At 66.3% G+C, this 22,200-nt stretch overlaps 1 protein-coding gene across 1 annotated transcript in view; it reads left to right on the top strand.

Moving 5' to 3' along the window:
• ARAP1 (ArfGAP with RhoGAP domain, ankyrin repeat and PH domain 1) overlaps positions 1 to 22,200 on the top strand; it is a 39,005-nt gene that overhangs the window by 5,668 nt on the left and 11,137 nt on the right. Inside the window, exons 2-19 of the mRNA XM_086481620.1 lie at positions 3,923 to 4,071; positions 5,763 to 5,833; positions 6,807 to 6,907; positions 9,577 to 9,741; positions 12,291 to 12,360; positions 12,650 to 12,770; positions 12,907 to 13,112; positions 13,524 to 13,630; positions 13,716 to 13,915; positions 14,031 to 14,116; positions 16,001 to 16,183; positions 17,885 to 18,059; positions 19,488 to 19,622; positions 19,902 to 20,037; positions 20,849 to 20,951; positions 21,041 to 21,236; positions 21,581 to 21,626; positions 21,891 to 22,054. Of these exons, the coding sequence (XP_086337746.1) occupies positions 3,923 to 4,071; positions 5,763 to 5,833; positions 6,807 to 6,907; positions 9,577 to 9,741; positions 12,291 to 12,360; positions 12,650 to 12,770; positions 12,907 to 13,112; positions 13,524 to 13,630; positions 13,716 to 13,915; positions 14,031 to 14,116; positions 16,001 to 16,183; positions 17,885 to 18,059; positions 19,488 to 19,622; positions 19,902 to 20,037; positions 20,849 to 20,951; positions 21,041 to 21,236; positions 21,581 to 21,626; positions 21,891 to 22,054 (2,414 nt within the window). The remainder of the gene's footprint in view (positions 1 to 3,922; positions 4,072 to 5,762; positions 5,834 to 6,806; positions 6,908 to 9,576; positions 9,742 to 12,290; positions 12,361 to 12,649; positions 12,771 to 12,906; positions 13,113 to 13,523; positions 13,631 to 13,715; positions 13,916 to 14,030; positions 14,117 to 16,000; positions 16,184 to 17,884; positions 18,060 to 19,487; positions 19,623 to 19,901; positions 20,038 to 20,848; positions 20,952 to 21,040; positions 21,237 to 21,580; positions 21,627 to 21,890; positions 22,055 to 22,200) is intronic.

Here is a 22,200-nt window from a genome sequence, read left to right as displayed (position 1 = left end):
GTGATGCTTGCCCACGTCAGGGTGGTGGTTGCCCATGTCAGGGTGATGCTTGCTCATGTCTGGGGTGATTGTTGCCCATGTTTGGATGGCGCTTGCCAATGGTGGGGGGTGATGCTTGCCCACACCAGGGTGATGCTTGCCCATGTCAGGGTGATGCTTGCCCACGTCAGGGTGGTGCTTGCCCACGTCAGGGTGATGCTTGCCCATGTCAGGGTGATGCTTGCTCATGCCTGGGGTGATGCTTGCCCATGTTTTTATGGTGCTTGCCCATGGTGGGGGGTGATGCTGGCTTGTACCTGGGATGATGATTGCCCATAGTGGGGGTGATGCTTGCCCATGCCGGGGCGATACTTGCCCATGTTGTGGGGTGGTACTCGCCCATGTTGTGGGGTGATGCTTGCCCACGTCAGGGTGATGCTTGCCCACGCCAGGATGATGCTTGTCCATGTCAGGGTGGTGCTTGCCCATGTTGAGGCTGATGCTGGCCTGTATCTGGGGTGACGCTTGCCCACGTCACGGTGGTGCTTGCCCATGTCAGGGTGATGCCTGCTCATGTCTGGGGTGGTGGTTGCCCATGTTTGGATGGCACTTGCCAACGGTGGGGGGTGATGCTTGCCCAGTCAGGGTGATGCTTGTCCATGTCACGGTGGTGCTTGCCCATGTCAGGGTGGTGCTTGCCCATGTCTGGGGTGATGGTTGCCCATGTCTGGATGATACTTGCCCATGGTGGGGGGTGATGCTGGCTTGTACCTGGGGTGGTGGTTGCCCATATTGGGGGTGATGCTTGCCCATGCCGGGGCGATACTTGCCCATGTTGTGGGGTGATGCTTGCCCACGTCAGGGTAATGCTTGCCCATGTTGAGGTTGATGCTGGCCTATATCTGGGGTGACGTTTGCCCATGTCAGGGTGGTGCTTGCCCATGTCAGGGTGGTGCTTGCCCACGTCAGGATGATGCTTGCCCATGTCAGGGGTGATACTCGCCCATGTTGTGGGGTGATGCTTGCCCATGTCTGGGGTGATGCTTGCCCCTGTCTGCATGACGCTTGCCCATGTTGGGGCTCACATTTGCTGCATCCAGGCTGATGCCGGGGTTCTGGCTCCTGCCTGGCTGCCCTGCCAGCGGGTAGCGAGGTTGCTGCGGGGGTCTGGCCCTGGCTTTTGGGGGGCGGGGGGGGGGGGGGGTGAGCCCCTCACCATAACCCCCCACCCAGAGGCAGGGCTGCCCACAGGGGAGGTATCTCCGAGGACAAAGTCTAGGGAAGAGCCGGAGCATCCCTGCCTGTGCAGGCAGACCTGGGTACAGCAGGGGAGCCGGCGGTGCCATGGGGGCCTTTGCAGCGGTGCTGCCTGGCATTTTTGGGGTGACACCACCCATCTGGCTGCCCTGCCTTCCGGCTGCACCCCCGTGGTCCCCAATGCTTCCTCCCTGCTGCTCACGGCGCGGGGCTCAGCCGCCGGTGTGGCTGCTCCGGGGCGGGGGTGGGGGTGGGGGGCTCTGAGCTTGCTGGGGCTGCCAAAAGCGTTGCGTTGTGGTTTCCTCCGCGCTCCGCTCACCTCCGGGGTTCTGCTGTCCCCACCCCAGCCCTGGGCCACCCCGGGGCATCCCTGTGCCAGGGAGCAGGAGGGGACAGGGACACCTCAGCTTTGCTGCGCGCGGGACGTCCAGCTCTAGCGCCCACCCTGCCACCTCCTTTGGGGTGAGCGCAGCCCACCGTGGGCCGCTCAGCAGCTCCTGAAAGTGGTCGGATTTGATCCCCCCCCTCCCCTGCCCCATGCCAGCAACGGGGCTATGAGCCCCCAATTTTGGCTACCGATGGCTCAGACCTACAGAGAGGTCCCAGCAGGGGTGGGCGTGTAGGAAGGCGGCGAGTGATGTCCAAGAAGGTGATGGCAGAAGGCTCCTTCTCCCTGTTTGCCCAGGGCTGGGCACTGCCCGGTGACCCTGGGCAGGGGTGGCAGCGGCCCAGGCAGAGGTTTGGCTTCGGGGTGGCATCACCTGGGGGGAAGCAGCCCCCCCTGCCACCCTCCAACCTTGGTGGAGGGCGGCCCAGCCCAGCCGGACGGTAGATAACGTGCCGGTTGGCACTTCTCTAACGGCAGAGAATTGCACCAGCCTGACCCTGCCCGGAGCAGGAGCGGCATCGTTTGGGCACGGCCACAGCGGGAAAGTGGGGGTCAGGGGGTGCAGGGGGTGATGGGGCACCCACACGCTTCCCCACGGAGCTGTGGGACACACACACAAGGCTCAGGGATGCTCCAGCGGCGGGGGGTGACCTGGAGAGCGAGCAGAGCATCGGGGAGGGTGTTTTGGGGAACTGGGGTGTTATCTGTGGCTGGACTCTGCGGCCACCCAGCCTGCCGGGGTGGGGGTGGCCACACGCCATCCTGGGGGGGGGGCCCTGCAGATGCAAACCCCAGCCGGGCTCTTGCTCCCTGCCCCTGGGTCCCCGCCCCCCTGGGTGCCAACCCCTCCTCACCCCAGCAAAACCCCTGCCTGGCGATGCTGGGAGCAGTGCTGCTGCCCTTGGGCTGGGGGCCAAGCTCCGCTGCCCACGCTTCCCTGCCCGCACTTCCCTGCCTGCACTCTCCCCTGCCCTCCCTGCCAGCTTTCCCTAATGTATGGATGGTTGTGGCTGGTTCCCATGGAAATGGCTGCCGAGAAATGAGGTCAGCCTGACCCAGAGGAGAGCCAGAGAACATCCTCCCCCTGCTCAGGCAGCCGAGGGAGAAGTTTCCTCTCCGCAGCTCGCCCGGAGCTCAGGGAAAACCTCTCAGGCACCAGCCATGGAGCTGGGAGTCACCAGTCCCTGGCGCTGGCCACCCCCAGGGACCCCTGGGTGCTGGTGGCACCTTTGGCCGTGCTGAGCTTTCTCCGTCCGGTGCTCAGCGGGATGGGTCCTGCGCCGGCTGCCCCGGCTTGGGGTGGCGGTGGGAGGCAGCGGGGTTGGGGATGGGGATGGTGGCTTCAATGCCAGCATGTGGGTCCCCCCCTGGGGGGTCACCCGGCCAGCCGTGGGGCTGTGAGGGGTTCCAGGTCTCTGCCTGCCTCTTCTGCCCTCTCCCGGACTTCAGGGCTGGTCCATCAAGTGCCTCATATTTTTATACCCTGAATAAACTTCCTCTTAATTTCCTGCCCTTAAAAATACCGTGACCCCAGAGGCTTCTATTTATTGCCTGTCTGCCTGCCATTGGCAGGGAAGCAGGCAGCAAGCAAAGAACAGGAGGCAGGAGGCTGCACAGAGGGGCTCTGCAGGCAGGAGGAGACTCCCTCGGGGTCCCTCTGCTCCCCTGGCCGAGGTTTTGGGGCTGGGGGCACCGTGTGCTGCTCCCCGACCCAGGAGAAGCCCGAAGCTCCGTTGGCAGGGGGCTTCTCGCTGCCCCACCACATCTCCTGCGCCCACCCCACCGCTGGGGATCCTGGTGGGAAAGGAGCATCCCCGGGACCCCCCATCCCACTTGGGGGGGAACCCTGTGGCTATCTGCAAACCGGGGAAGGAAGCAGCTCCGCTGTTGTTTAGACTGGAGGAGGAAAAAAAAAACCCACCAAAAACCTGATCTGGGATGTGGGCTTCAAGGCTGTAGGCGGCTTCTGGTGTCCTTGAGAGCCAGATAAGGAACCTGAGCCGCGGTGGCACCACGGGGAAGCGAGGTTGGGTGCCAGAAAATATTTGCAGGCCAGCAAAGCACCGGTAGAACCCGAGCAAAGTGAAGCTTTTTGCCACGGGAGGCTGTTAGGAATCGGGCTTGGGTCTGCTGGGGGTTGGGTCCCTTCGCGGGGGGTGTCACGCTGGCCGTGCCGGGGGGGTCTTCTTGCCCCTTGGGACCCTCCCTCTGATGGTTGTGGGTGCGTGGGGGTTTGGAAGGCAGGGGAAGGGGGCTGCAGGGCCGGTGTAAGGCAGCTCTCGCTCCTCTCCCCCGCAGCATCCCTGCCAAAGAGGAGGTCCCCGTCCCCGACAGAGCACCCGGTGTCCCCCCGTCCCCACCAGCCCTCCTTCCCCGCGCCAAGCCACCGGCCCCGCTGCCGCCAGAGCTGCCCTCCAAGGCCAACCTCCCCTTCGTGCCCGAGTTCGGTGAGTATGGCGGGGGGGGGGTGTTTGTGGGGGTCAGGCCTGGACCCCTCAAGTCTTCCCCTGTCCCCAGTCTTCCCTTGGGATGTCTGGCTGGGTCTGGCTGCCCCTCTGCCACCAGCCATGCCACGGGTGCTGTGCTTTCCTCCTTCCCCATCAGTTTGTCCTGCTTGGGTGTCCCCCCCCCTCTTTCTCCACCCCCCCCCCTTCTTTGCCTTCTGAGCTGGGGGATTTTCAGGGGGTGCAAGATCTGGGTGGGGGGGTTGGGTGCTCTGGTGGGGGTGGGGGGCTCGGAAAGCCACCGCCCCCATTCGCAGCGGAAAAATAAACCCATCAGGGCTGATAAATTCTTGCGCCTTCCGACGGCCCCGAGCTGCGGCCGGTGGGGGCTGGGGGAGCAGGGCAGGAGCAGGACGCAGCGTCAGCCCCGCTGCTGGGACCCCCGACCCCCTGCAGAGCCTTCAGCAGCTCTTTGCACCCCCCCCCCCCCCCAGCCCCCCTCCTCAGGGGGTCACCGGGGCTCGAGGAGCTGCAGGGAGAGATGCTGGGTTGGGGACCCCCCCGTGGAAGGAGCTCTGGTGGCCTGGGGAGTCGGGGGGGCTGCTCTGTAACAGCAGCAGCTCAGCTTTATCTGCACCTTGACTGAACAGCTCGAATCCAGCTTGAACGGCTCTGCTGAAAGGAAGAGGAAGGGCAGGGTGCTGGGCGCCCACCCAGGGTCCAGCCCGGCCATGCAGGAAGCAGCACTGGTTTAACTGGGAGCTGGGGGTGTGTTTCAAAAGCTAGGAGAAGCCGTGGGCAGAAAGCAAAGCTGCTCCTGCCCCGGGCCCTGCGTGGGTCGGCTGCTCTTCTGCACCAAAAGCCAGCGAGCACTGGGCGCTGCAAAGTCTATGGAGGGGGCTGGGGTTTTGGGGGGGTGGTCTCTGTGCCCAGGGAGAGCATCTACCCGCACCCCTTCATCCCCACGCGGCCTGGGAGCATCCTCACCCTGCTGCCAGCAGCGCTGGGGCTCCCTGAGCCGAAACAGCGTCCGCTGGATATTCACAGCACCCTTTGGATTAGGATTTCGGGAGAAATCTGGTCCGGGTTTATCAGCAGGGTTTGGGAGAGGGTGTCTGCGAGGGACAGGCTGTCTGGGGCCGCTTGTCCCCTGCTTGCTGGCCAGGATTTCTGCTGCTATGGGTGCTGGGCGAGGAGGAACCGGCTCTTTGCTCCTGTCCTTCCCTGGGATCTTATTTCCCGTGGGTGCGCGGGCTTGGGAGCTGCTCACTGCTCCCGTCTCTCCGATAAGGAATGGAGGGGGAGGGAGGGAAATCTACCCTGAAAAAACAAGCTGTAGGAAAAGCTCCTGCGACCCTCCAGCCGCAGGAGCCCCTGGGCAGAGCCTGGACGAAGCTGGTGGCACCCAAGTCCCCTCCCAGAAGTGCCAGGAGGGTCATGACGGTGCCGGGAGCCGCCACCGGTGGGACTTTGCCCTTCCTTGCTCTTCTCCAAACTGCTTGATAAAATCCCCGTTGTTTGCCGAGGGCAGAACGAGGGGGAAACCCACCGCGCCGGCGTCCTCCCTGCCGTGCTCCGGCGTTGGCACGTCCCCGTGCTGGTGGGGACAAGGCAGGGAGGTGGCAGGGGTGGGGGGAATGGGACCCTTCCCTCCACCCCAGCTGCTTCCCAGCCTCTTCCCTCCGCGTTTGCAGATGACTCGGACTACGAGGACTCCCCCTGGGAGAAGGAATTAGCCGGAGCCGCCGAGGAGATGGCCGACAAGGTTGGTTCCCACCGCGGGGCTTGGCGGTGAGCGGGAGCGAGTGGGGTGAACATCCCCAAGGGAGAGGCGCTGGCGTTGGGCTGCTCCGGAGATACTGGTTAGGGTTGGAGGAGCAGGTCTGCAGAGGGGGCTCTGCCTCACCCAGCACCCACCGGGTCTCCCATGGGTTTTGGAAGAGGCCCATGGGCAGCCCCAGGAGCCCCAGGGGAGCAGCACCGCCGGGCAGCCTTGCTGCAAACTTGCGCGCACAGAGTGCGGGCTAGTGGACATCTGCAGCATCGCAGCCTGCACCGAACCCCTGAGCGGGGATTTGGAGCTGCCTCGCACTCCCCAGGCCGAATTTGGGGAGGTCTGGGTGGATTTGGGGGCTTGCAACAGCCGGGGAGCCTCCCTCAGCCCCTGGAGCATCCCTGTTCTTTACCTGGGAACAGGCTGACGGGGAGAGATGGTGCCGTGGCTGCCTCTAACCCTGCCTGGGTGGGCACCCAGCACCCGTGGGGCCACGGTTTGTGGATAAACCCCCACGGCAGCTCGCAGGCAGATGCTTCCCTCTGCCCGGTCCTGCCTGGCCACCCTTCACCCCCATCCTGCAGCCACGGTGACCCCTACAACAGCTCCCAGCCGCGTCTGCCTGTCTGTCCTTGGCCAACGAGGGGGAAATGCGGGATTGCTCAGCCAGCACAGGCAGTTTTGGTTGCTATAAATAACCAGCTCGGTGCTGAGCTCCTCCCTACGGCCGCCCTTCCGTCCCGCTGCGGGCAGGAGCGTGCCCCTTCTTCAGGGCCGGCAGCGCCCGGGCACCTCCCGGCACCGTGGGCACTTGCGGTGGCTTTGTCCCCTCTTTCTCCATCTACCCCTCATGGTGCAGGGAGGTGGGGAAGGGGGCAGTCAGCAAGGGGACCCTGCCACCGTGAGCTGCCCGCTTGGGAGGGCACGGGGCTGCCCGCCACAGCCAGGGCTGTCCCCGCAGGAGGATGCTGAGCCCGTGACGGGGCGGCCGCGGTCCGTGCGTGTCAACAGCCTCTTCAGCGAGGACGAGCTCATCGAGGACTACTACAATGCTCCCCCCGCCAAGTAGGAGCTCGGCGGTGTGCTTGCACACGCGTGTGTGTGTGGGTGGGTGGGGGTGGGCACAAGCAGGGGACACGCGTGGGCAGGGAATGGGTCCGCCTGCACCGCGGGCAGGGCTTGGCTGTGCGAGTGTGTGCACAGCTGGGGATGCGTGTGTGTGGGGGGGGGTGTGCACGTGTGCAGGGGGGGGTGTGTGTGCACGTGTGCAGGGGGGGGTGTGTGTGCACGTATGCAGGGGGGGGTGTGCATGTGTGCACGGATGAGATGCGAACGCCTGGGTGGGGGAGAAGTGGGGTGCTCGGGGTGACTTCCTACCGCCGCCACCCCGGCTCCTCGGCCGGAGGCACGTGGGTTTGGTGCTCGCCGTGTTCGGCACGGGAGCGGGCATCGCCGGTAGTGCCGGTGGGATGCCAGCCCCAACCCCGGTGTTTCCCAACCCCGGTGTTTCCCAGTCCCAGCCCCAGCGGCTCACGATGCAGAGCTGACGGGTTGCTGAAGTAAAACTATGGAGGCTGCTGGGTGTGCGTGCGTGTGCTCAAGGGAGAGCCCAGTAAGTCCAATAAGCCCAGTAAGCCCAGTGTGCACAGCGAGCCCAGTGAGCCCAGTGAGCCCAGTGTGCACAGCAAGCCCAGGGAGCCCAGTAAGCCCAGTGTGCACAGCGAGCCCAGGGAACCCAGTGAGCCCAGTAAGCCCAGTGTGCACAGTGAGCCCAGGGAGCCCAGCGAGCCCAGGGAGCCCAGTAAACCCAGTGTGCACAGTGAGCCCAGTGAGCCCAGTAAGACCAGTGCGCAGAGCGAGCCCAGCTAGTCTAGGGAGCCCAGGGAGCCCAGTAAGTCCAGTGTGCACAGTGAGCCCAGTAAGCCCAGGGAGCCCAATAAGCCCAGTAAGCCCAGTGTGCACAGCGAGCCTAGTGTGCAGAGCAAGCCCAGGAAGCCCAGGGAGCCCAGTGTGCACAGCGAGCCCAGTGAGCCCAGTAAGCCCAGTGTGCACAGCGAGCCCAGTGAGCCCAGGGAGCCCAGTGTGCACAGCGAGACCAGGGAGCCCAGTAAGCCCAGTGTGCACAGCAAACCCAGTGAGCCCAGTAAGCCCAGTGTGTACAGCGAGACCAGCTGGTGAGACTTGGCATGCACGTGTGTGTGAGCAGGCAGAGGCAAGGGGCACATGTGCGTGTGCCAGGCGACACTTGTGCGTGGGGGGGGGGGTGTGTAAGCCCAGGCAGAGAGCTCTTGTGCACGGGGGGTGGGTGTGCGCGTGCACAGGTCAGGGCTCCTTGTGCTTGCACGGCTTCACGGGCTGCATGTGCACGTGTGGCCAGCACTTGGGGACACACACACACACACACACACACACACACACACACGTGGGTGTGCATGAGCAGAGAGCAACGCCGCACCTCGCCGGGTTTGGGGTTGTGGCCCTGGGGGGGTCCCCATTCCCAGGGCTGGCATCGGGGGCCCTGCTGTCCCAGGGGAAGCGTTGGGACCCCCGATCTGGGGCTCTGCTGTCCCAGGGGACGCGCTGGGACCCCCAATCTGGGGCTCTGCTGTCCCAAGGGAAGTGCTGGGACCCCCAATCTGGGGCTCTGCTGTCCCAGGAGATGTGGGACATGCTGGGACCCCCAATCTGAGGCTTTGCTATCCTTGGGGATGTGCTGGGACCCCCAATCTGGGGCTCTGCTGTCCCAGGGGATGCGCTGGGACCCCCAATCTGGGGCTCTGCTGTCCCAAGGGAAGTGCTGGGACCCCCAATCTGGGGCTCTGCTGTCCCAGGGGATGCGCTGGGACCCCCGATCTGGGGCTCTGCTGTCCCAAGGGAAGTGTTGGGACCCCCGATCTGGGGCTCTGCTGTCCCAAGGGAAGTGCTGGGACCCCCAATCTGGGGCTCTGCTGTCCCAGGGGACGTGCTGGAACCCCCAATCTGAGGCTTTGCTATCCTTGGGGATGTGCTGGGACCCCCAATCTGGGGCTCTGCTGTCCCAGGGGATGCACTGGGACCCCCAATCTGGGGCTCTGCTGTCCCAAGGGAAGCGCTGGGACCCCCGATCTCGGGCTCTGCTGTCCCAGGGGATGCGCTGGGACCCCCAATCTGGGGCTCTGTTGTCCCAAGGGAAGTGCTGGGACCCCCAATCTGGGGCTCTGCTGTCCCAGGGGATGCGCTGGGACCCCCGATCTGGGGCTCTGCTGTCCCAGGGGCTGCACTGGGACCCCCAATCTGGGGCTCTGCTGTCCCAGGGGATGGACTGGGACCCCCAATCTGGGGCTCTTCTGTCCCAGGGGACACACTGGGACCCCTGATCTGGGGCTCTGCTGTCCCAGAGGAAGCGCTGGGACCCCCAATCTGGGGCTCTGCTGTCCCAAGGGAAGTGCTGGGACCTCCAATCTGGGGCTCTGCTGTCCCAGGGGACACGCTGGGACCCCCAATCTGGGGCTCTGCTGTCCCAAGGGAAGCACTGGGACCCCCAATCTGGGGCTCTGCTGTCCCAGGAGCTGTGGGACGCGCTGGGACCCTCACCAAAGGGACGGCCACCGGGGTCCTCGCTCGCAACCAGCCAACGCTTGTGTCGCCCGCGCCTCGGGGAAGGGCAAGGGGAGGCCGAAGCGTGTGGGGGCAGGGGAGGGGGGGGCCGTGCCGGCTCTTAACCCCCCCCCCCTCCCTCGGCTCCTCGTCCCCAGCAGTGGCAGCAGCTGGAGTGACAACAGCCCCAGCCCACGCCTGCCTGCGCCCACCTTCTCCGGCGACAGCCCCGGCACGCTCGGCGACGGCATGGAGGGCACCGCCGCCGCCCCGCTCTCGCCGACCATCAAAGCGGGGTGGCTGGACAAGAACCCGCCGCAGGGGTGAGTGACATGCTGGGGGGGGGGACACCATGGACACCCCCCCCCCCCCGTGGGTGCCTTGGGGTGTGTGCCCTGGAAGGGAAATGCTTCCCGCCTTTTCCACCCGGAATTCCTGCTCATGGGGGGTGTCATTTTGTCTCGGTGAATAGCCATCCCAAGGGGTGCCTTCAGCTCCCTCCTGCCACCTAATTGAGGTTAAAAATGTCGGTTTTGGGGGAAAGAGCCTTCCTCAGAGCCGGTGCCACCAATGGTTGCGCTGAGGCGGCTGAGGAGGAGGAGGAGGAGGAGGGAAGGCTGCGGTTTGAACTTCCCCCCACCCGGTCCCGTGCTGCGGGTCAGGCTCGCTGGGAAATGAGCGGTCTTTGCTCGGGGGAAGCCCTGAAATAGCAGCGATCCCGAAAAGCAGCTGGCGGGAGGAGAAGTGGGGTGCTCGGGGTGACTTCCTACCGCCGCCACCCCGGCTCCTCGGCCGGAGGCACGTGGGTTTGGTGCTCGCCGTGTTCGGCACGGGAGCGGGCATTGCCGGTAGCGCCGGTGGGATGCCAGCCCCAACCCTGGTGTTTCCCAACCCCGGTGTTTCCCAGTCCCGGCCCCGGCGGCTCACGATGCAGAGCTGACGGGTTGCCGAAGTAAAACTGCTGGGTGTGCGTGTGTGTGCTTGAGGGTGAGCCCAGTGAGCCCAGTAAGCCCAGTGAGCCCAGTGTGCACAGCAAGCCCAGTGAGCCCAGTGAGCCCAGTGAGCCCAGTAAGCCCAGTGTGCACAGCAAGCCGAGCGAGCCCAGTGAGCCAAATAAGTCCAGTGTGCTCAGCAAGCCCAGGGAGCCCAGCAAGCCCAGTAAGCCCAGTGTGCACAGTGAGCCCAGTGTGCACAGCAAGCCCAGGAAGCCCAGGGAGCCCAGTAAGCCCAGTAACCCCAGTGTGCACAGCAAGCCCAGCAAGCCCAGTGAGCCCAGTAAGTCCAATGTGCACAGCAAGCCCAGGGAGCCCAGTAAGCCCAGTAAGCCCAGTGTGCACAGCAAGCCCAGTGAGCCCAGTAAGCCCAGTGTGCACAGCAAGCCCAGGGAGCCCAGTGAGCCCAGTAAGTCCAATGTGCACAGCAAGCCCAGTGAGCCCAGTAAGCCCAGTGTGCACAGCAAGCCCAGGAAGCCCAGGGAGCCCAGTAAGCCCAGTAAGCCCAGGGTGCACAGCGAGCCCAGTAAGCCCAGTGTGCACAGGGAGCCCAGGGAGCCCAGTAAGCCCAGTGTGCACAGTGAGTCCAGGGAGCCCAGTAAACCCAGCGTGCCCACCCAAGACCCCCCCATGCCAGTTGGGAGGCAAAAATCAAGCAGGAGACGTGCAGGATATTTGGGGGCTGCTTAATCCGGGCCCTGAGGAAGCCCCCCCGAGACAGCAGTCCCCCCGAGGAGGAGGAGGAGGAGGAGGAGGAGGAACAACAACAACAACCTCCGGCTGTTGGCAGCGGATCAGCCCGTGGCTGCTGGGGAAGTGAGAGCCGCTGGAAGGACCCCGGGAAGCTGCTCCGGTGGCTGCTTGGGTGGGGGGAGCCCGGGGAAGGAAACCCAGGAATGCCGAGCCCTCCGCAAGGCTGGGGGGGGGGGGTCTCTGCACCCCGCGGGGCTCCTGACGGGGAGCGGGTGAACCTACGGCAGAGCCGAGGGCTTTTGGCACCGGTTGCCGTTGCTGGTTACGCAAAGGCCGAGCGCCGGGGTCACGTGCGGCGATGGCGAAATCCTTCCTGAGCCAACGGGGCCTCGAGCGAACGGCGGCTGGGGGCTGGGGGGCTGGGGGCTGGCACGGTGGCCGGAGGGGGGGGGTTCTGGGGGTGCAGTGCTAGTAGGGGGCTGCATCGCAGGAGCCGTGAGGGGGGCTGACGGTGGGAAGTGGCTCGGCTTCTCCCGCAGCCCCGACAACGCCGCGGTGGATGGGCTGCAGGGTTGGAATGCTTCGCCCGGCGCCGCGGGGGAGGTGAAGGGGTCCCCCCAGTGGGCTTTGCTGGAGCTTTGGGGTCCCCCTCCCCCCCCATCACCTGCATCCCCATCCCTCTGCCTGGAGTGCCACCAGCCCCCCCCCTGGCACGTGTCCTCTGGATCGAACCCTCACCAGCTTGTGGGTCCAGTGCAGTCATTGAAAACAGGGATTTGGGGGGGGGGGGGTGAGGTGGGGGCGGGGGCGGGGGGGGGTGGACTTTTAGGGGCAGCCCCCTTTGGCAGCTCCGTGTTTTAATTGGTGCCCGGAGGAAAGCGTGAAGTCCCCATCGCCGTCCCCAGCGGTGACACGAGGGCTGGGGACACGGCGCGGGATCGATGGCGAGGTGGCCCCGGGCTTTTGGCAACTGGGGCATGAACGCAGCGGCCGAGTTGCCCCGAGTTCAAGGGCGAGCGGGGAGGGGGGCTGCTGCAGCCCTGGGGAGGGTCACACCACCCTTCCTGCACACCCCCCCCCCCCCTTTGGGAGCACCCTCTGCCTCCCAGCTGCCTGCCCCACACTCAGGGTACAGCGGGGTCACCCCGTCATCCCCCCGTCAACGGGTCCCTCCGGTCCTTTCCCAGGTCCTACATCTACCAGAAGCGCTGGGTGAAGCTGGACGCCGACTACCTCCGCTATTTTGACGGTGAAAAGGTGAGGAGGGAGGGAGGATTTGGGGGTGGGAAGGTGGCGGAGGAGCTGCCCCAGTTGGACCACATCCCTCCGGGTATCCTGGCCGTGAGACGTGGCCGTGCTGAGGGGCTGCATCCCGGGGAGCAGCAATGGATGGGAGCCGGGGTGATGCCGGCAGCACCGGGGTGGGATGCTCAAAGCCTCCTGGACTTGGATGCTCACGAGCTCGAGGCGGTCCCCGTCCCATCTCCGTGGTGGTGACCAGTGCGTCTCTTCCCCCCCTCACACCCCCCCCTCCGCCCTGCCCCAGGACGCCTACTCCAAGCGATTCATCCCCGTCTCCTCCATCTCCTGCATCGCCAGCGTCGGGGACCAGAAATTCGAGGTCATCACCAACAACCGCAACTTCGTGTTTCGGGCCGAGAGCGACGGTGAGCGATGGGGCGGGGGTTGGCCCTGTCCTGGGTGGCCCCAGCTGCTCCCCCACCCCCTGACCCAAAGGATGGAGCCCCAAAGGCTCCTGACCCTGGGCTGATCCTGACCCGTCTTCTCCTCTCGGCCCCGCAGCGGACCGTAACGAGTGGATACGGACCCTGCAGCACATGGTGGAGGAGAGGAAGAGCAAAGCTCCGGAGAGGACGTTGACGTCCCCGACCACCAACGGTGCCGCTGACCCGGCCGACAAGAGCGGCTTCCTGGAGCTGCGGGGCTTCAAGCACAAGCTGTTCGTGGCGGTGGCCGGGGATAAAGTTTTCCTCTACAAGAACGCGGAGGTGGGCGGCCGGAGGGGCGCCAGGTCACCGTGGGGGGGACAGTTTGGAGGGGGACCCCTTCGCAGCCACAGCTTGCGCAGAGCAGATCGGGAAACCCCGGGGCTGCCACCCCCACCGCCCCCCCCCCCCCCCCCCCCCCAAAACAGGGATGGCTCTGTTGGTGACCCTCCGGGCTACAGCCCCCCTCCCCGCCAGCTTTGGGGTCCCCCGGGAACGTGGCACCCACCGCAGCCTGCGGCACCCCGTGCACCCCCAGGGCTGGGAGCTGGGGTGCGAAGGGCTACGGGGACCCACAGCCACCAGCCTTGGGGGGTGACGTGCGGGCAGCAGCGCAGGCAGCGCCAGCTCCTGCAGGCGGCGGGACACCCGTACCTCTCCGCTGCCCTCCCTCACCCCCTCCTCGCCCACCAGGACTATCGGCTGGGGATCGGCATCACCTACATCGAGATGAACGTGGGGAACGTCAAGGAGGTGGATCGCCGGGGCTTCGACCTCACCACACCGTACAGGATCTTCAGGTGAGCCCAGGGAGGGGAGCGGGGGGGACGCCGGCGGTGCTGACCCTCCCCCCTGGCCACCTCACCCCTCACCCCTCGCCCCCAGCTTCTCCGCCGACTCGGAGCAGGAGAAGGAGGAGTGGGTGGAAGCCATGCAGCAGGCCGTCGCCGAGGCGCTCTCCACCTCGGAGGTGGCCGAGAGGATCTGGGCGGCGGAGCCCAACCGCTTCTGCGCCGACTGCGGCGCCCCCAAGCCCGACTGGGCCTCCATCAACCTCTGCGTCGTCATCTGCAAGAGATGCGCAGGTGCCGGGCAGCCCCTGCCTTTTTTTTGGGGGGGGGGCGTGGGGTGCGAGGCACGGGGGACCCTTGGCTTCTCTCGCCCCAAAAAGAGGTCCCTAACGGCTCCTCTCGCTGGCAGGGGAGCACCGGGGCTTGGGCCCCAGCATCACCAAAGTTCGGAGCCTGAAGATGGACAGGAAGGTGTGGACGGAGGAGCTGATCGAGGTATCGCTGCAGACCAACCCCCCAAAAGCCCTTTTTGGGGGAGACACCCCGTCCCCTCCCCGTAACAGACCTGCTGGCTACTGGGCAGGGACTGGAGGAGCACAGACCAACCCTGAAAGCCCTTTTTTGGGGGAAACACCCCATCCCCTCCCCATAACGGATGCACTGGCTACTGGGCAGGGACTGGAGGAGCACAGACCAACCCTGAAAGCCTTTTTTGGGGGAAACACCCCATCCCCTCCCCATAACGGATGCACTGGCTACTGGGCAGGGACTGGAGGAGCACAGACCAACCCTGAAAGCCCTTTTTTGCGGGAAACACCCCATCCCCTCCCCATAACGGACCTGCTGGCTACTGGGCAGGGACTGGAGGAGCACAGACCAACCCTGAAAGCCCTTTTTGGGGGAAACACCCCATCCCCTCCCCATAACGGATGCACTGGCTACTGGGCGGGGACTGGAGGAGCACAGACCAACCCTGAAAGCCTTTTTTGGGGGAAACACCCCATCCCCTCCCCATAACGGACCTGCTGGCTACTGGGCAGGGACTGGAGGAGCACAGGCCAACCCTGAAAGCCCTTTTTTGGGGGAAACACCCCATCCCCTCCCCATAACGGACCTGCTGGCTACTGGGCAGGGACTGGAGGAGCACAGCAGGGTTTTCCCAGTCCAATCCACCCCTCGGGGTGACACCGTGGGGTGGCTTGGGTGGGGAGGGGACCCCCAGCAGCCCTCCATGCCCCGTGGCCTGCGGACAGCCGGCGCCCACCCGAGCACGCCGGCGGGGACAAGCGGCGTTCGTGTGCCTGTGCGTCCGTGGGGCCGACGGCGGCAGAGCCGTGGGGGCCGGGGCGTGGGGCCAAGCTCCAGCGCAGCCCCCCCCCCCCCCCCCCCCAGAAGCGGCGCAGCCGCAGGAATGCGCCGGTGCAGCCAGCGCCGAGGGCGGGTGAGGGGAAGCCAGGATTCGTGACCAGGCCCAACCCCGGCTGCCATTGCCAACCGGCAGACCCTGGCTGGCCTCGCTTCTTCCCAGCGATCCCGCTCTCCATCCTGCATTCCTCCTTGGCGTCCCACCCGCGCAGGCCCCCCCCCCCCCCCCCGCCCCCCGCCTCCGGCATCGCCTGCTCCCCGAGCCCCCAAACGCTTCCAGCTGCTGCCGGCGGCTGCTCCCCTTCCCCTCCCTTCTCCGGGAAGGCTGCCCTGGATGGCGGGGAGCTCCTGCCAGCATCTCCCAGTCTTGCTCCAGCCCCTCCCTGACCCCTGGGAAGCACCCAGGCCACCCTCAAAAAGCTTGGGGGGGGTGCGGGTAGAGCACCCCAGGGGCTTGCTGAAGCGATGGCGGGGGGGTGTGGGCTCTGCAGGGTGGGCTGAGCATCGCTCGGTGCCAGGCGGCGGGACGGCGAGGGGCCATGGAAAAACCCTTTCAATCCGCCCCGATGGAGGCTGAGCGCCTCCCCCCCCCCCCCCCCCCCCCCCGCCACAGCTGGACGCTGCTTTCCAGATGTGCTTTTTCGGGGTAAGAAGGGGGGGGGGTCGGCGGTTGCAGGGGCTGCCAGACTCCGGGGTTGAGCCGCTGCCGCCGCCGCTGCTGCTGGGATGCAGGGCTGGCGAGGGAGCAGCCCGGCGTGCCTGCAGCGGGTGGGTGCTCCTGCACCCTGCCCACCCCTGGTCCCCGCTCCCTCGGCACCACCTGTCATCCCCCCTCAACCCCCCCCCCCCCAAAAACTCTACCTGCACCCCGTTGCTCTCCTGGGCATGTCCCTGTAAGCTCAGCTACTACCTTTTCCCCGAGCAAAGACCCCTGAAGACCCCCCATAAACCCCCCCCCCTCGATGCGCCGTCCCTCGGCGGCACCGTCACGGCGGCCTCTCCTTGTCCCCGCAGCTCTTCCACCGGATCGGCAACGCCGTGGCCAACCAGTTCTGGGCCGCCAACGTGCCCCCCAGCGAGGCCATCGGCCCTGCCAGCAGCAGCCGGGAGAGGAGGCGCTTCCTCGTTGCCAAATACCGGGAGGGCAAGTACCGCCGCTACCACCCGCTCTTCGGCAACCAGGAGGAGCTCGACAGGGTCAGTTGCCCCCCCCGGGGGGGGGGGGGGGGACACACACCAGGGCATTGTCGCGGGGGTCCTGCCTGGGTGCGAAGTGGTGCTGCTGAGCTGGGGGTCTGAGGATCTTTTGGGGAGTAAAGTCTCTACCCGAGCAGGCTGCCCAGCCTCCTGCACGGGGCTGGATGGTTTCCCCCCCTCCCTCCCTGCCTGTATCCCCCCAAGCCCCCCATTGCACACCCCGTGTCCCCACCGTGCACCCTGAGCCGTAGCCAGGTGTCTCCAGGAGGGACGAGCCGGCTGTGGGGACAGGATAACATTTTGGGGATGGAGGTGCAACCAGCTTCATTTCCAGACTGGAGAGCCCAGTCTGAGGCAAGATCCCACAGCCAGATGTCCCCAGGGTTCCTCTCTGCCTGGCTTGGGAATGGCATTGGGCTCGAGTGGGGTTCAAGGAGGGCTGGTGCTTGGGGGGGCGGGGTGGGATACCCTGGTTGGGCTCGAGTGGGGTTCAAGGAGGGCTGGTGCTTGGGGGGGGGGGGGTGGGATACCCTGGTTGGGCTTGAGTGGGGTTCAAGGAGGGCTGGTGCTTTGGGGGGGGGGGGGTGGGATACCCTGGTTGGGCTCAAGTGGGGTTCAAGGAGGGCTGGTGCTTGGTGGGGGGGATACCCTGGTTGCAGTGGCACGAAGCTGGAGCACCCCACGGTGGCAGGGAAAGAGGTGCCCAGCCAACAGCCCCAGTCCCCAGCCAGGGCACCCAGTCCCCAGCCAGGTCACCCAGTCCCCAGCCAACACCCCCAGTCCCCACCCAAGGGCACCCAGTCCCCAGCCAGGGCACCCAGTCCCCAGCCAACACCCCCAATCCCCACCCAAGGGCACCCAGTCCCCAGCCAGGGCACCCAGTCCCCAGCCAACACCCCCAGTCCCCACCCAAGGGCACCCAGTCCCCAGCCAGGGCACCCAGTCCCCAGCCAACACCCCCAGTCCCCAGCCAGGGCACCCAGTCCCCAGCCAACACCCCCAATCCCCACCCAAGGGCACCCAGTCCCCAGCCAGGGCACCCAGTCCCCAGCCAACACCCCCAGTCCCCAGCCAGGGCACCCAGTCCCCAGCCAACACCCCCAATCCCCACCCAAGGGCACCCAGTCCCCAGCCAGGGCACCCAGTCCCCAGCCAACACCCCCAGTCCCCAGCCAGGGCACCCAGTCCCCAGCCAACACCCCCAGTCCCCACCCAAGGGCACCCAGTCCCAGTCCCAGCCGCAGGCAGGGTGCCAGATGGGGGGCTTCGTGCCCCTCTGCACAACCGACACAAGGAATGCCACCCCGGTGTGCCGGCCCGTCGCCTCCCACCACCGCCACGGCTCCGCCGGCTGCCTTCGGCGCTGTTTGCACCCGGGCCAAGGGCACGCTGGGGGCCTGGGCGGCCGCGAGAATTCACATGTGGGCTTATTTGTTTTTCTCCTCCGGCGAGCCCGTCCCGCCCCGCCGCCGTATGACTTCACCCCGGCTCCTTAAGGGAGGGATTCCAAACTTTTTCTCCCACTTCCAGCCTCCTTTGTCCTATCCAAGCAGCCGAGAGGAGGCCGGGGTCCGGCTGCTCGCCACGCTCCCACCCCAGCTCCTTTTTTTTCGGGGGGGGGTGTGTGTGTGTGTCTCCTCTTTCTTCTTCTCCTCGTGAGCCTTCGGCCTCACCCGCCGCCCTCCCGGCTCTGCCACCCAGGCTCTGTGCGCGGCCGTCACCACCAGTGACCTGGCGGAGACGCAGGCGCTGCTCTTCTGCGGGGCGGCGGTGACCTGTGCCACCGGGGACCCCCAGTGCCCGACGCCCCTCGCCCTGGCCGAGAAGAGCGGGCAGAGGCTGCAGATGGAGTTCCTGCTCCACAACAAAACCTCCGGTAAGGGCTGATCCCTTGAAACCCCCCCCCCCCCCCCCGCCTCCCCGTGGGATTAAACCCACCGCTGGCATGCGGAGGAGAGCTGCTGGGGTGTCCCGGGGCACACGGGGGGGGGGTGGGGGGTGGGGGGTGTGTTTTGAGCTGGTCCCAGCTCTGTGTCCTGCTCAGCACCTTCCTGGCAAGGAGTTTTCCAGCTGCTGGGCTCTGTGCACCCCAGGAGAGGAGAGAGGGGCTTTGGGAGCACCCCCCCCCCCCCTCCTTGACTCTGTGCTTTTGGATCAGGGCTGGGGAGGGAGGCTCTGTCCCAGCTGGGGACGCAGGTCCAGCACCCCACTGGGGACGCGGGCTGGTGTTCTGGGCACCGGGAGGGACAGGGCCACCATCCTGCAGCCCCGGTAGCCTCAGGGGATTTCCCCCAGCCCCCACCTCCACCATCTCCACCGGCTGGGAAGGGTGAAGGGTCCAACCGTTTCCCCTAAAACCCCCCTCCCCTGTGCTGCGAAACGTGCCCACCCCACCGAGCCCCGCTCCGGGTGGGCTGGCGGCTTCCACGGGGGACCGATCCGCACCCTAACGCCGGATAAACCTCCGGCCTTGGAAAGCTCGGGCAGCCCAAGGGATGGAGGTGTACCGGGGCCAGCCAGTGCCGGCCGGAGCCGTCACCTCCCTCGCCGCCTCGGCGGCCAAGTCCGTCCGGCGGAAGCTGGAGTTTGCCCAGGATTGGGGCTGGCCCTGCCATTCCAGACATGTCAGCACAAAAAAAAAGGGGGTCTGGGAGAGCGGCGAGGCCTCCCAGTCGCCCCAGGGAGCTGGTGAAAACCAAAACCCCGGAGCTTGTCCTACCTGGCTCTGGCAGGGATCTCCGGGGTGCTGGGATTGCTGGGGTCGATGAGCTCAGCGCCGTGCGTGGAGCAGGGCTGGGCTGGCGGAGCAGGGCTCTGCGTCCTCCCGAATTTCTGTGTCTCCAGAACCCCGGGCAGCCCCATGGGCTGAGCTGGGGGGTGCTTTAGGGGTGTCCCCACACCCTATCTCTGCCTGGTCCCCGGAGGAAATGGAGGGAAGCCTCTCACCGGGGGGGGGGAAACTGAGGCAGGGGGGGACATGCCCGTGGTCACACGGGGAGGCGGTGGCAGAGCCCTGGGCTGATCTTTCGGCTGCAGGACTGCGATGCTCTGCCCTTCTCCTCCCCCGGAGCAGCAGGGACCTGGGACAGCCTAGGAGAGACCTTGCTGGTGGGGGACACCAGTCCCCCCACCCCCATAATGTCCCCAATCCCGTCACAGCTCAGTGCTCGGGGGCTGGTCTGCTGGGGGGGATGTGGGACGTGGACTAGCAGTACTTGGGGGGGGTGGGGGTGGGGGTTGTTCTAGGGGTGTGTGCAGCCCCCCCCCCCAGCCCCCCCGTGACAGGTTGTCACCCCGTTTGCAGAGACACCACGCCTGGAGGTGGGGGGCAGCGAGGAGAAGCCCTACTCGGTGCCCCTGCCCTCCGTCACCCACAATGGCTTCCTCTACAAGACCCCCTCCATGGCCAAGCCCGTTGGCGAGCGGAAGGGCCAGGAAGGTATGGGGGGGAGGGGAGGGGCAAGGGGCAGGGAAATAGGGGTGCAGGGGGACGGGGGGGGGGTGCTCTGGGGTGGCCCAAAAGCTGTGCCAGCACCGTCCCCTGCTCCCCAGGGCGCTGCAAAGAGGCCAGCCCGGTTTGAGGAGGGGGGGGAGGGGGAGGTGTCCCAGCGGGTGGGCACCCAGTGGGTGCTGCAGGGCCACCCGGGCTGGGTTGGTGGGTGACCTTGGGCTGGCTGGAGCGTGGGGGGCCGCTTCAGGACCATCCTGTGCCGCGCAGAGTTCAGCCGGCGGTGGTGCACGCTGCAGGACGGCGTCCTCAGCTACTACGAGAACGACCGCAACGCCGTGCCCAACGGCGAGATCAAGGTGGAGGAGATCGTGTGCCTGGTGAACAACCCGCCCCACACCCACGGGTGAGGCTGTACCCCCCTCCCCGCGCCACCCCAGAGCACCCCGGCATCCCCTCTGCTCCCGCAGGGCTGGGCACGGGCTCGCCCACGGGTGGCGGCGCTGGGGGGCCTGCTGTCCCCAACCCCACCGCTGGTCCCCCCAGCATTTGTGGCATGCCCGACCGACCTGTCTTTGCAAGGAGTCGGTGTAAATCCCTTGCAGCCCCTTTGCAACACCTTGCAATCTCTTTGCAGCCCCTTTGTAACCCCTTTGCAGCCCTTCGCAACCCTTTTGCAGCCCCTCTGCAATCCATTTGCAGCCCCTTTGCAGCCCTCCTGCAACCCATTTGCAATCCATTTGCAACCCCTTTCCAACCCCTTTGCAGCCCCTTTGTAAACCCTCTGCAGCCCCTCTGCAGCCCCTCTGCAGCCCCTCTGCAACCCCTCTGCAACCAATATGCAATCCATTTGCAACCCCTCTCCAACTCCTTTGCAGCTCCTTTGCAACCTCTACGCAGCCTCTTTGCAACCCTTTTGCAGCCCCTCTGCAATCCATTTGCAAGCCCTTTGCAAGCCCTTTGCAGCCCCTTTGCAGCCCCTTTGCAGCCCCTTTGCAGCCCCTTTGCAACCCCTTTGCAGCCCCTGTGCTCCCCGTTGCAGCCTGCATGCCAGCAGGGGGATGCTGGAGGGCCGGGTGACGCGGTGGCAGGATCCCAAACGGCATCAGCCATCGGCAGAGCCAGTAGCCGACGCGCAGTGGGATGTTCTCCCTACCTGGGATCCCCTGGCACCCAACCGGCGCCCACCCGGGCTCCCCTTTCCCTCCCTCCTGCAGGATCGAGAACACGTTCGAGGTCTACATCGAGTCGGAGAGGCTCTACCTCTTCGGGATGGAGAGCCCGGATTCCGCTCGGGAATGGCTCAAGTCCATCGCCAAGGTAGGACGTGGTGGCCTTCGGGGGGCCGCGGGTGCCGGAGGGAGCCGGGTGCCGGTGGCGCTGACGGGTCCCCCTTCTCCCCGCCTCAGTCCTTCGTCCACCCCCGCGCCGAGGAGCTGCTGGCTCTGGATTTCGAGCGGATCGGGCGGCTGCACTACAAGGGGGGCCTCAACCTGGAGCGAGCCCAGGAGGGCTGGTTCGCCCTGGCCGGCTCCGCGCTCCACGTCGGCTTCGAGGACAGCGAGAGGCAGGAGCCCCTCCAGCTCCGCAAGCTGCAGGAGCTCTGTGAGTGCCCCTGCCCTGCCCTAGGGTCACACTTCCCCCAAAGGCTGCGAGGGACCTTGGGGAGGTGGGAGGGTGTGTGTGTCCCCCCCCCCAGCTCCAAATCCTGCCCCAAACAGCTGGGTTGCACTTTTGGTGGGAGGCTGGTGAACGCCGGAGCTCGGGATCCCGCCGCTGAGCGGCGTGCAGCTGCTCTTCCTCCTCTCCATCCTCTTCCCCACCCCTGGAAAGCTGCTGGGTGTCCCATTCGGGCTGGAGCTGGACCCGTAGGCACAGCCCCCCGTGGGGTGCGGGGCGTTGGGGGACCTCATGTTCCCACAGGCGACGCTCTCTGCCTTCCCTTCCAGCCATCCAGGGAGACAATGAGGTGCTGGTGCTGGTGGAGAGGCGGAGGTGAGAGCAGACGGGGGGGGGGGGACGGGGTTAGACCCCTCCAGCAAAATACCCCACCCTACCCAAGCCCCCCCACCTCATCCTGGGGTGCCTTCACCTTCCCCACGGTGCCTGTGGACCCCCAAAAGCGAGTCGAGACCATCCCCAGGCCCCCAGGGCCAGCCTTCCCGGGGGTCCCAGCCGTGCGGTGGGGTTTGGGGAGGGGGGTGGGGGGGGGGGTGGGGGGGGTGGCTGGCACCCCGCTGAGGCCAGGCTCGCCGGCAGGACGCTGTACCTCCAGGGGGAGAGGAAGCTGGACTTCTTGGGCTGGGTCCACGCCATCCAGAAAGCTGCCGGCAGCTCGGGGGACACCTTGAGGGAGCAGCAGCTGACGGAGTCGGACGTCCCGCTGCTGGTGGATCGTTGCATCGACTACATCACCCAGTGCGGTACGCGCCGTCGTCCATCGGCGCGGGGACCGGAGGGCAGCATTCGGGTCACCCCCCCCCCACACTGGTGTGGCGTGGCAGGCTGAGACCCAGACCCACTCGTGACGTGTGTTTCCCTCCCTCTCTAAGCATCGCTCCAGCTCCGT

Source organism: Leptosomus discolor, chromosome 1 (assembly GCF_034619465.1).
Source record: "Leptosomus discolor isolate bLepDis1 chromosome 1, bLepDis1.hap2, whole genome shotgun sequence".
Classification (NCBI taxonomy): Eukaryota; Metazoa; Chordata; class Aves; order Leptosomiformes; family Leptosomidae; genus Leptosomus; species Leptosomus discolor.
The sequence above is the reverse complement of the archived record's forward strand: the minus strand, read 5'-3'. Positions and strand labels throughout refer to the sequence as shown.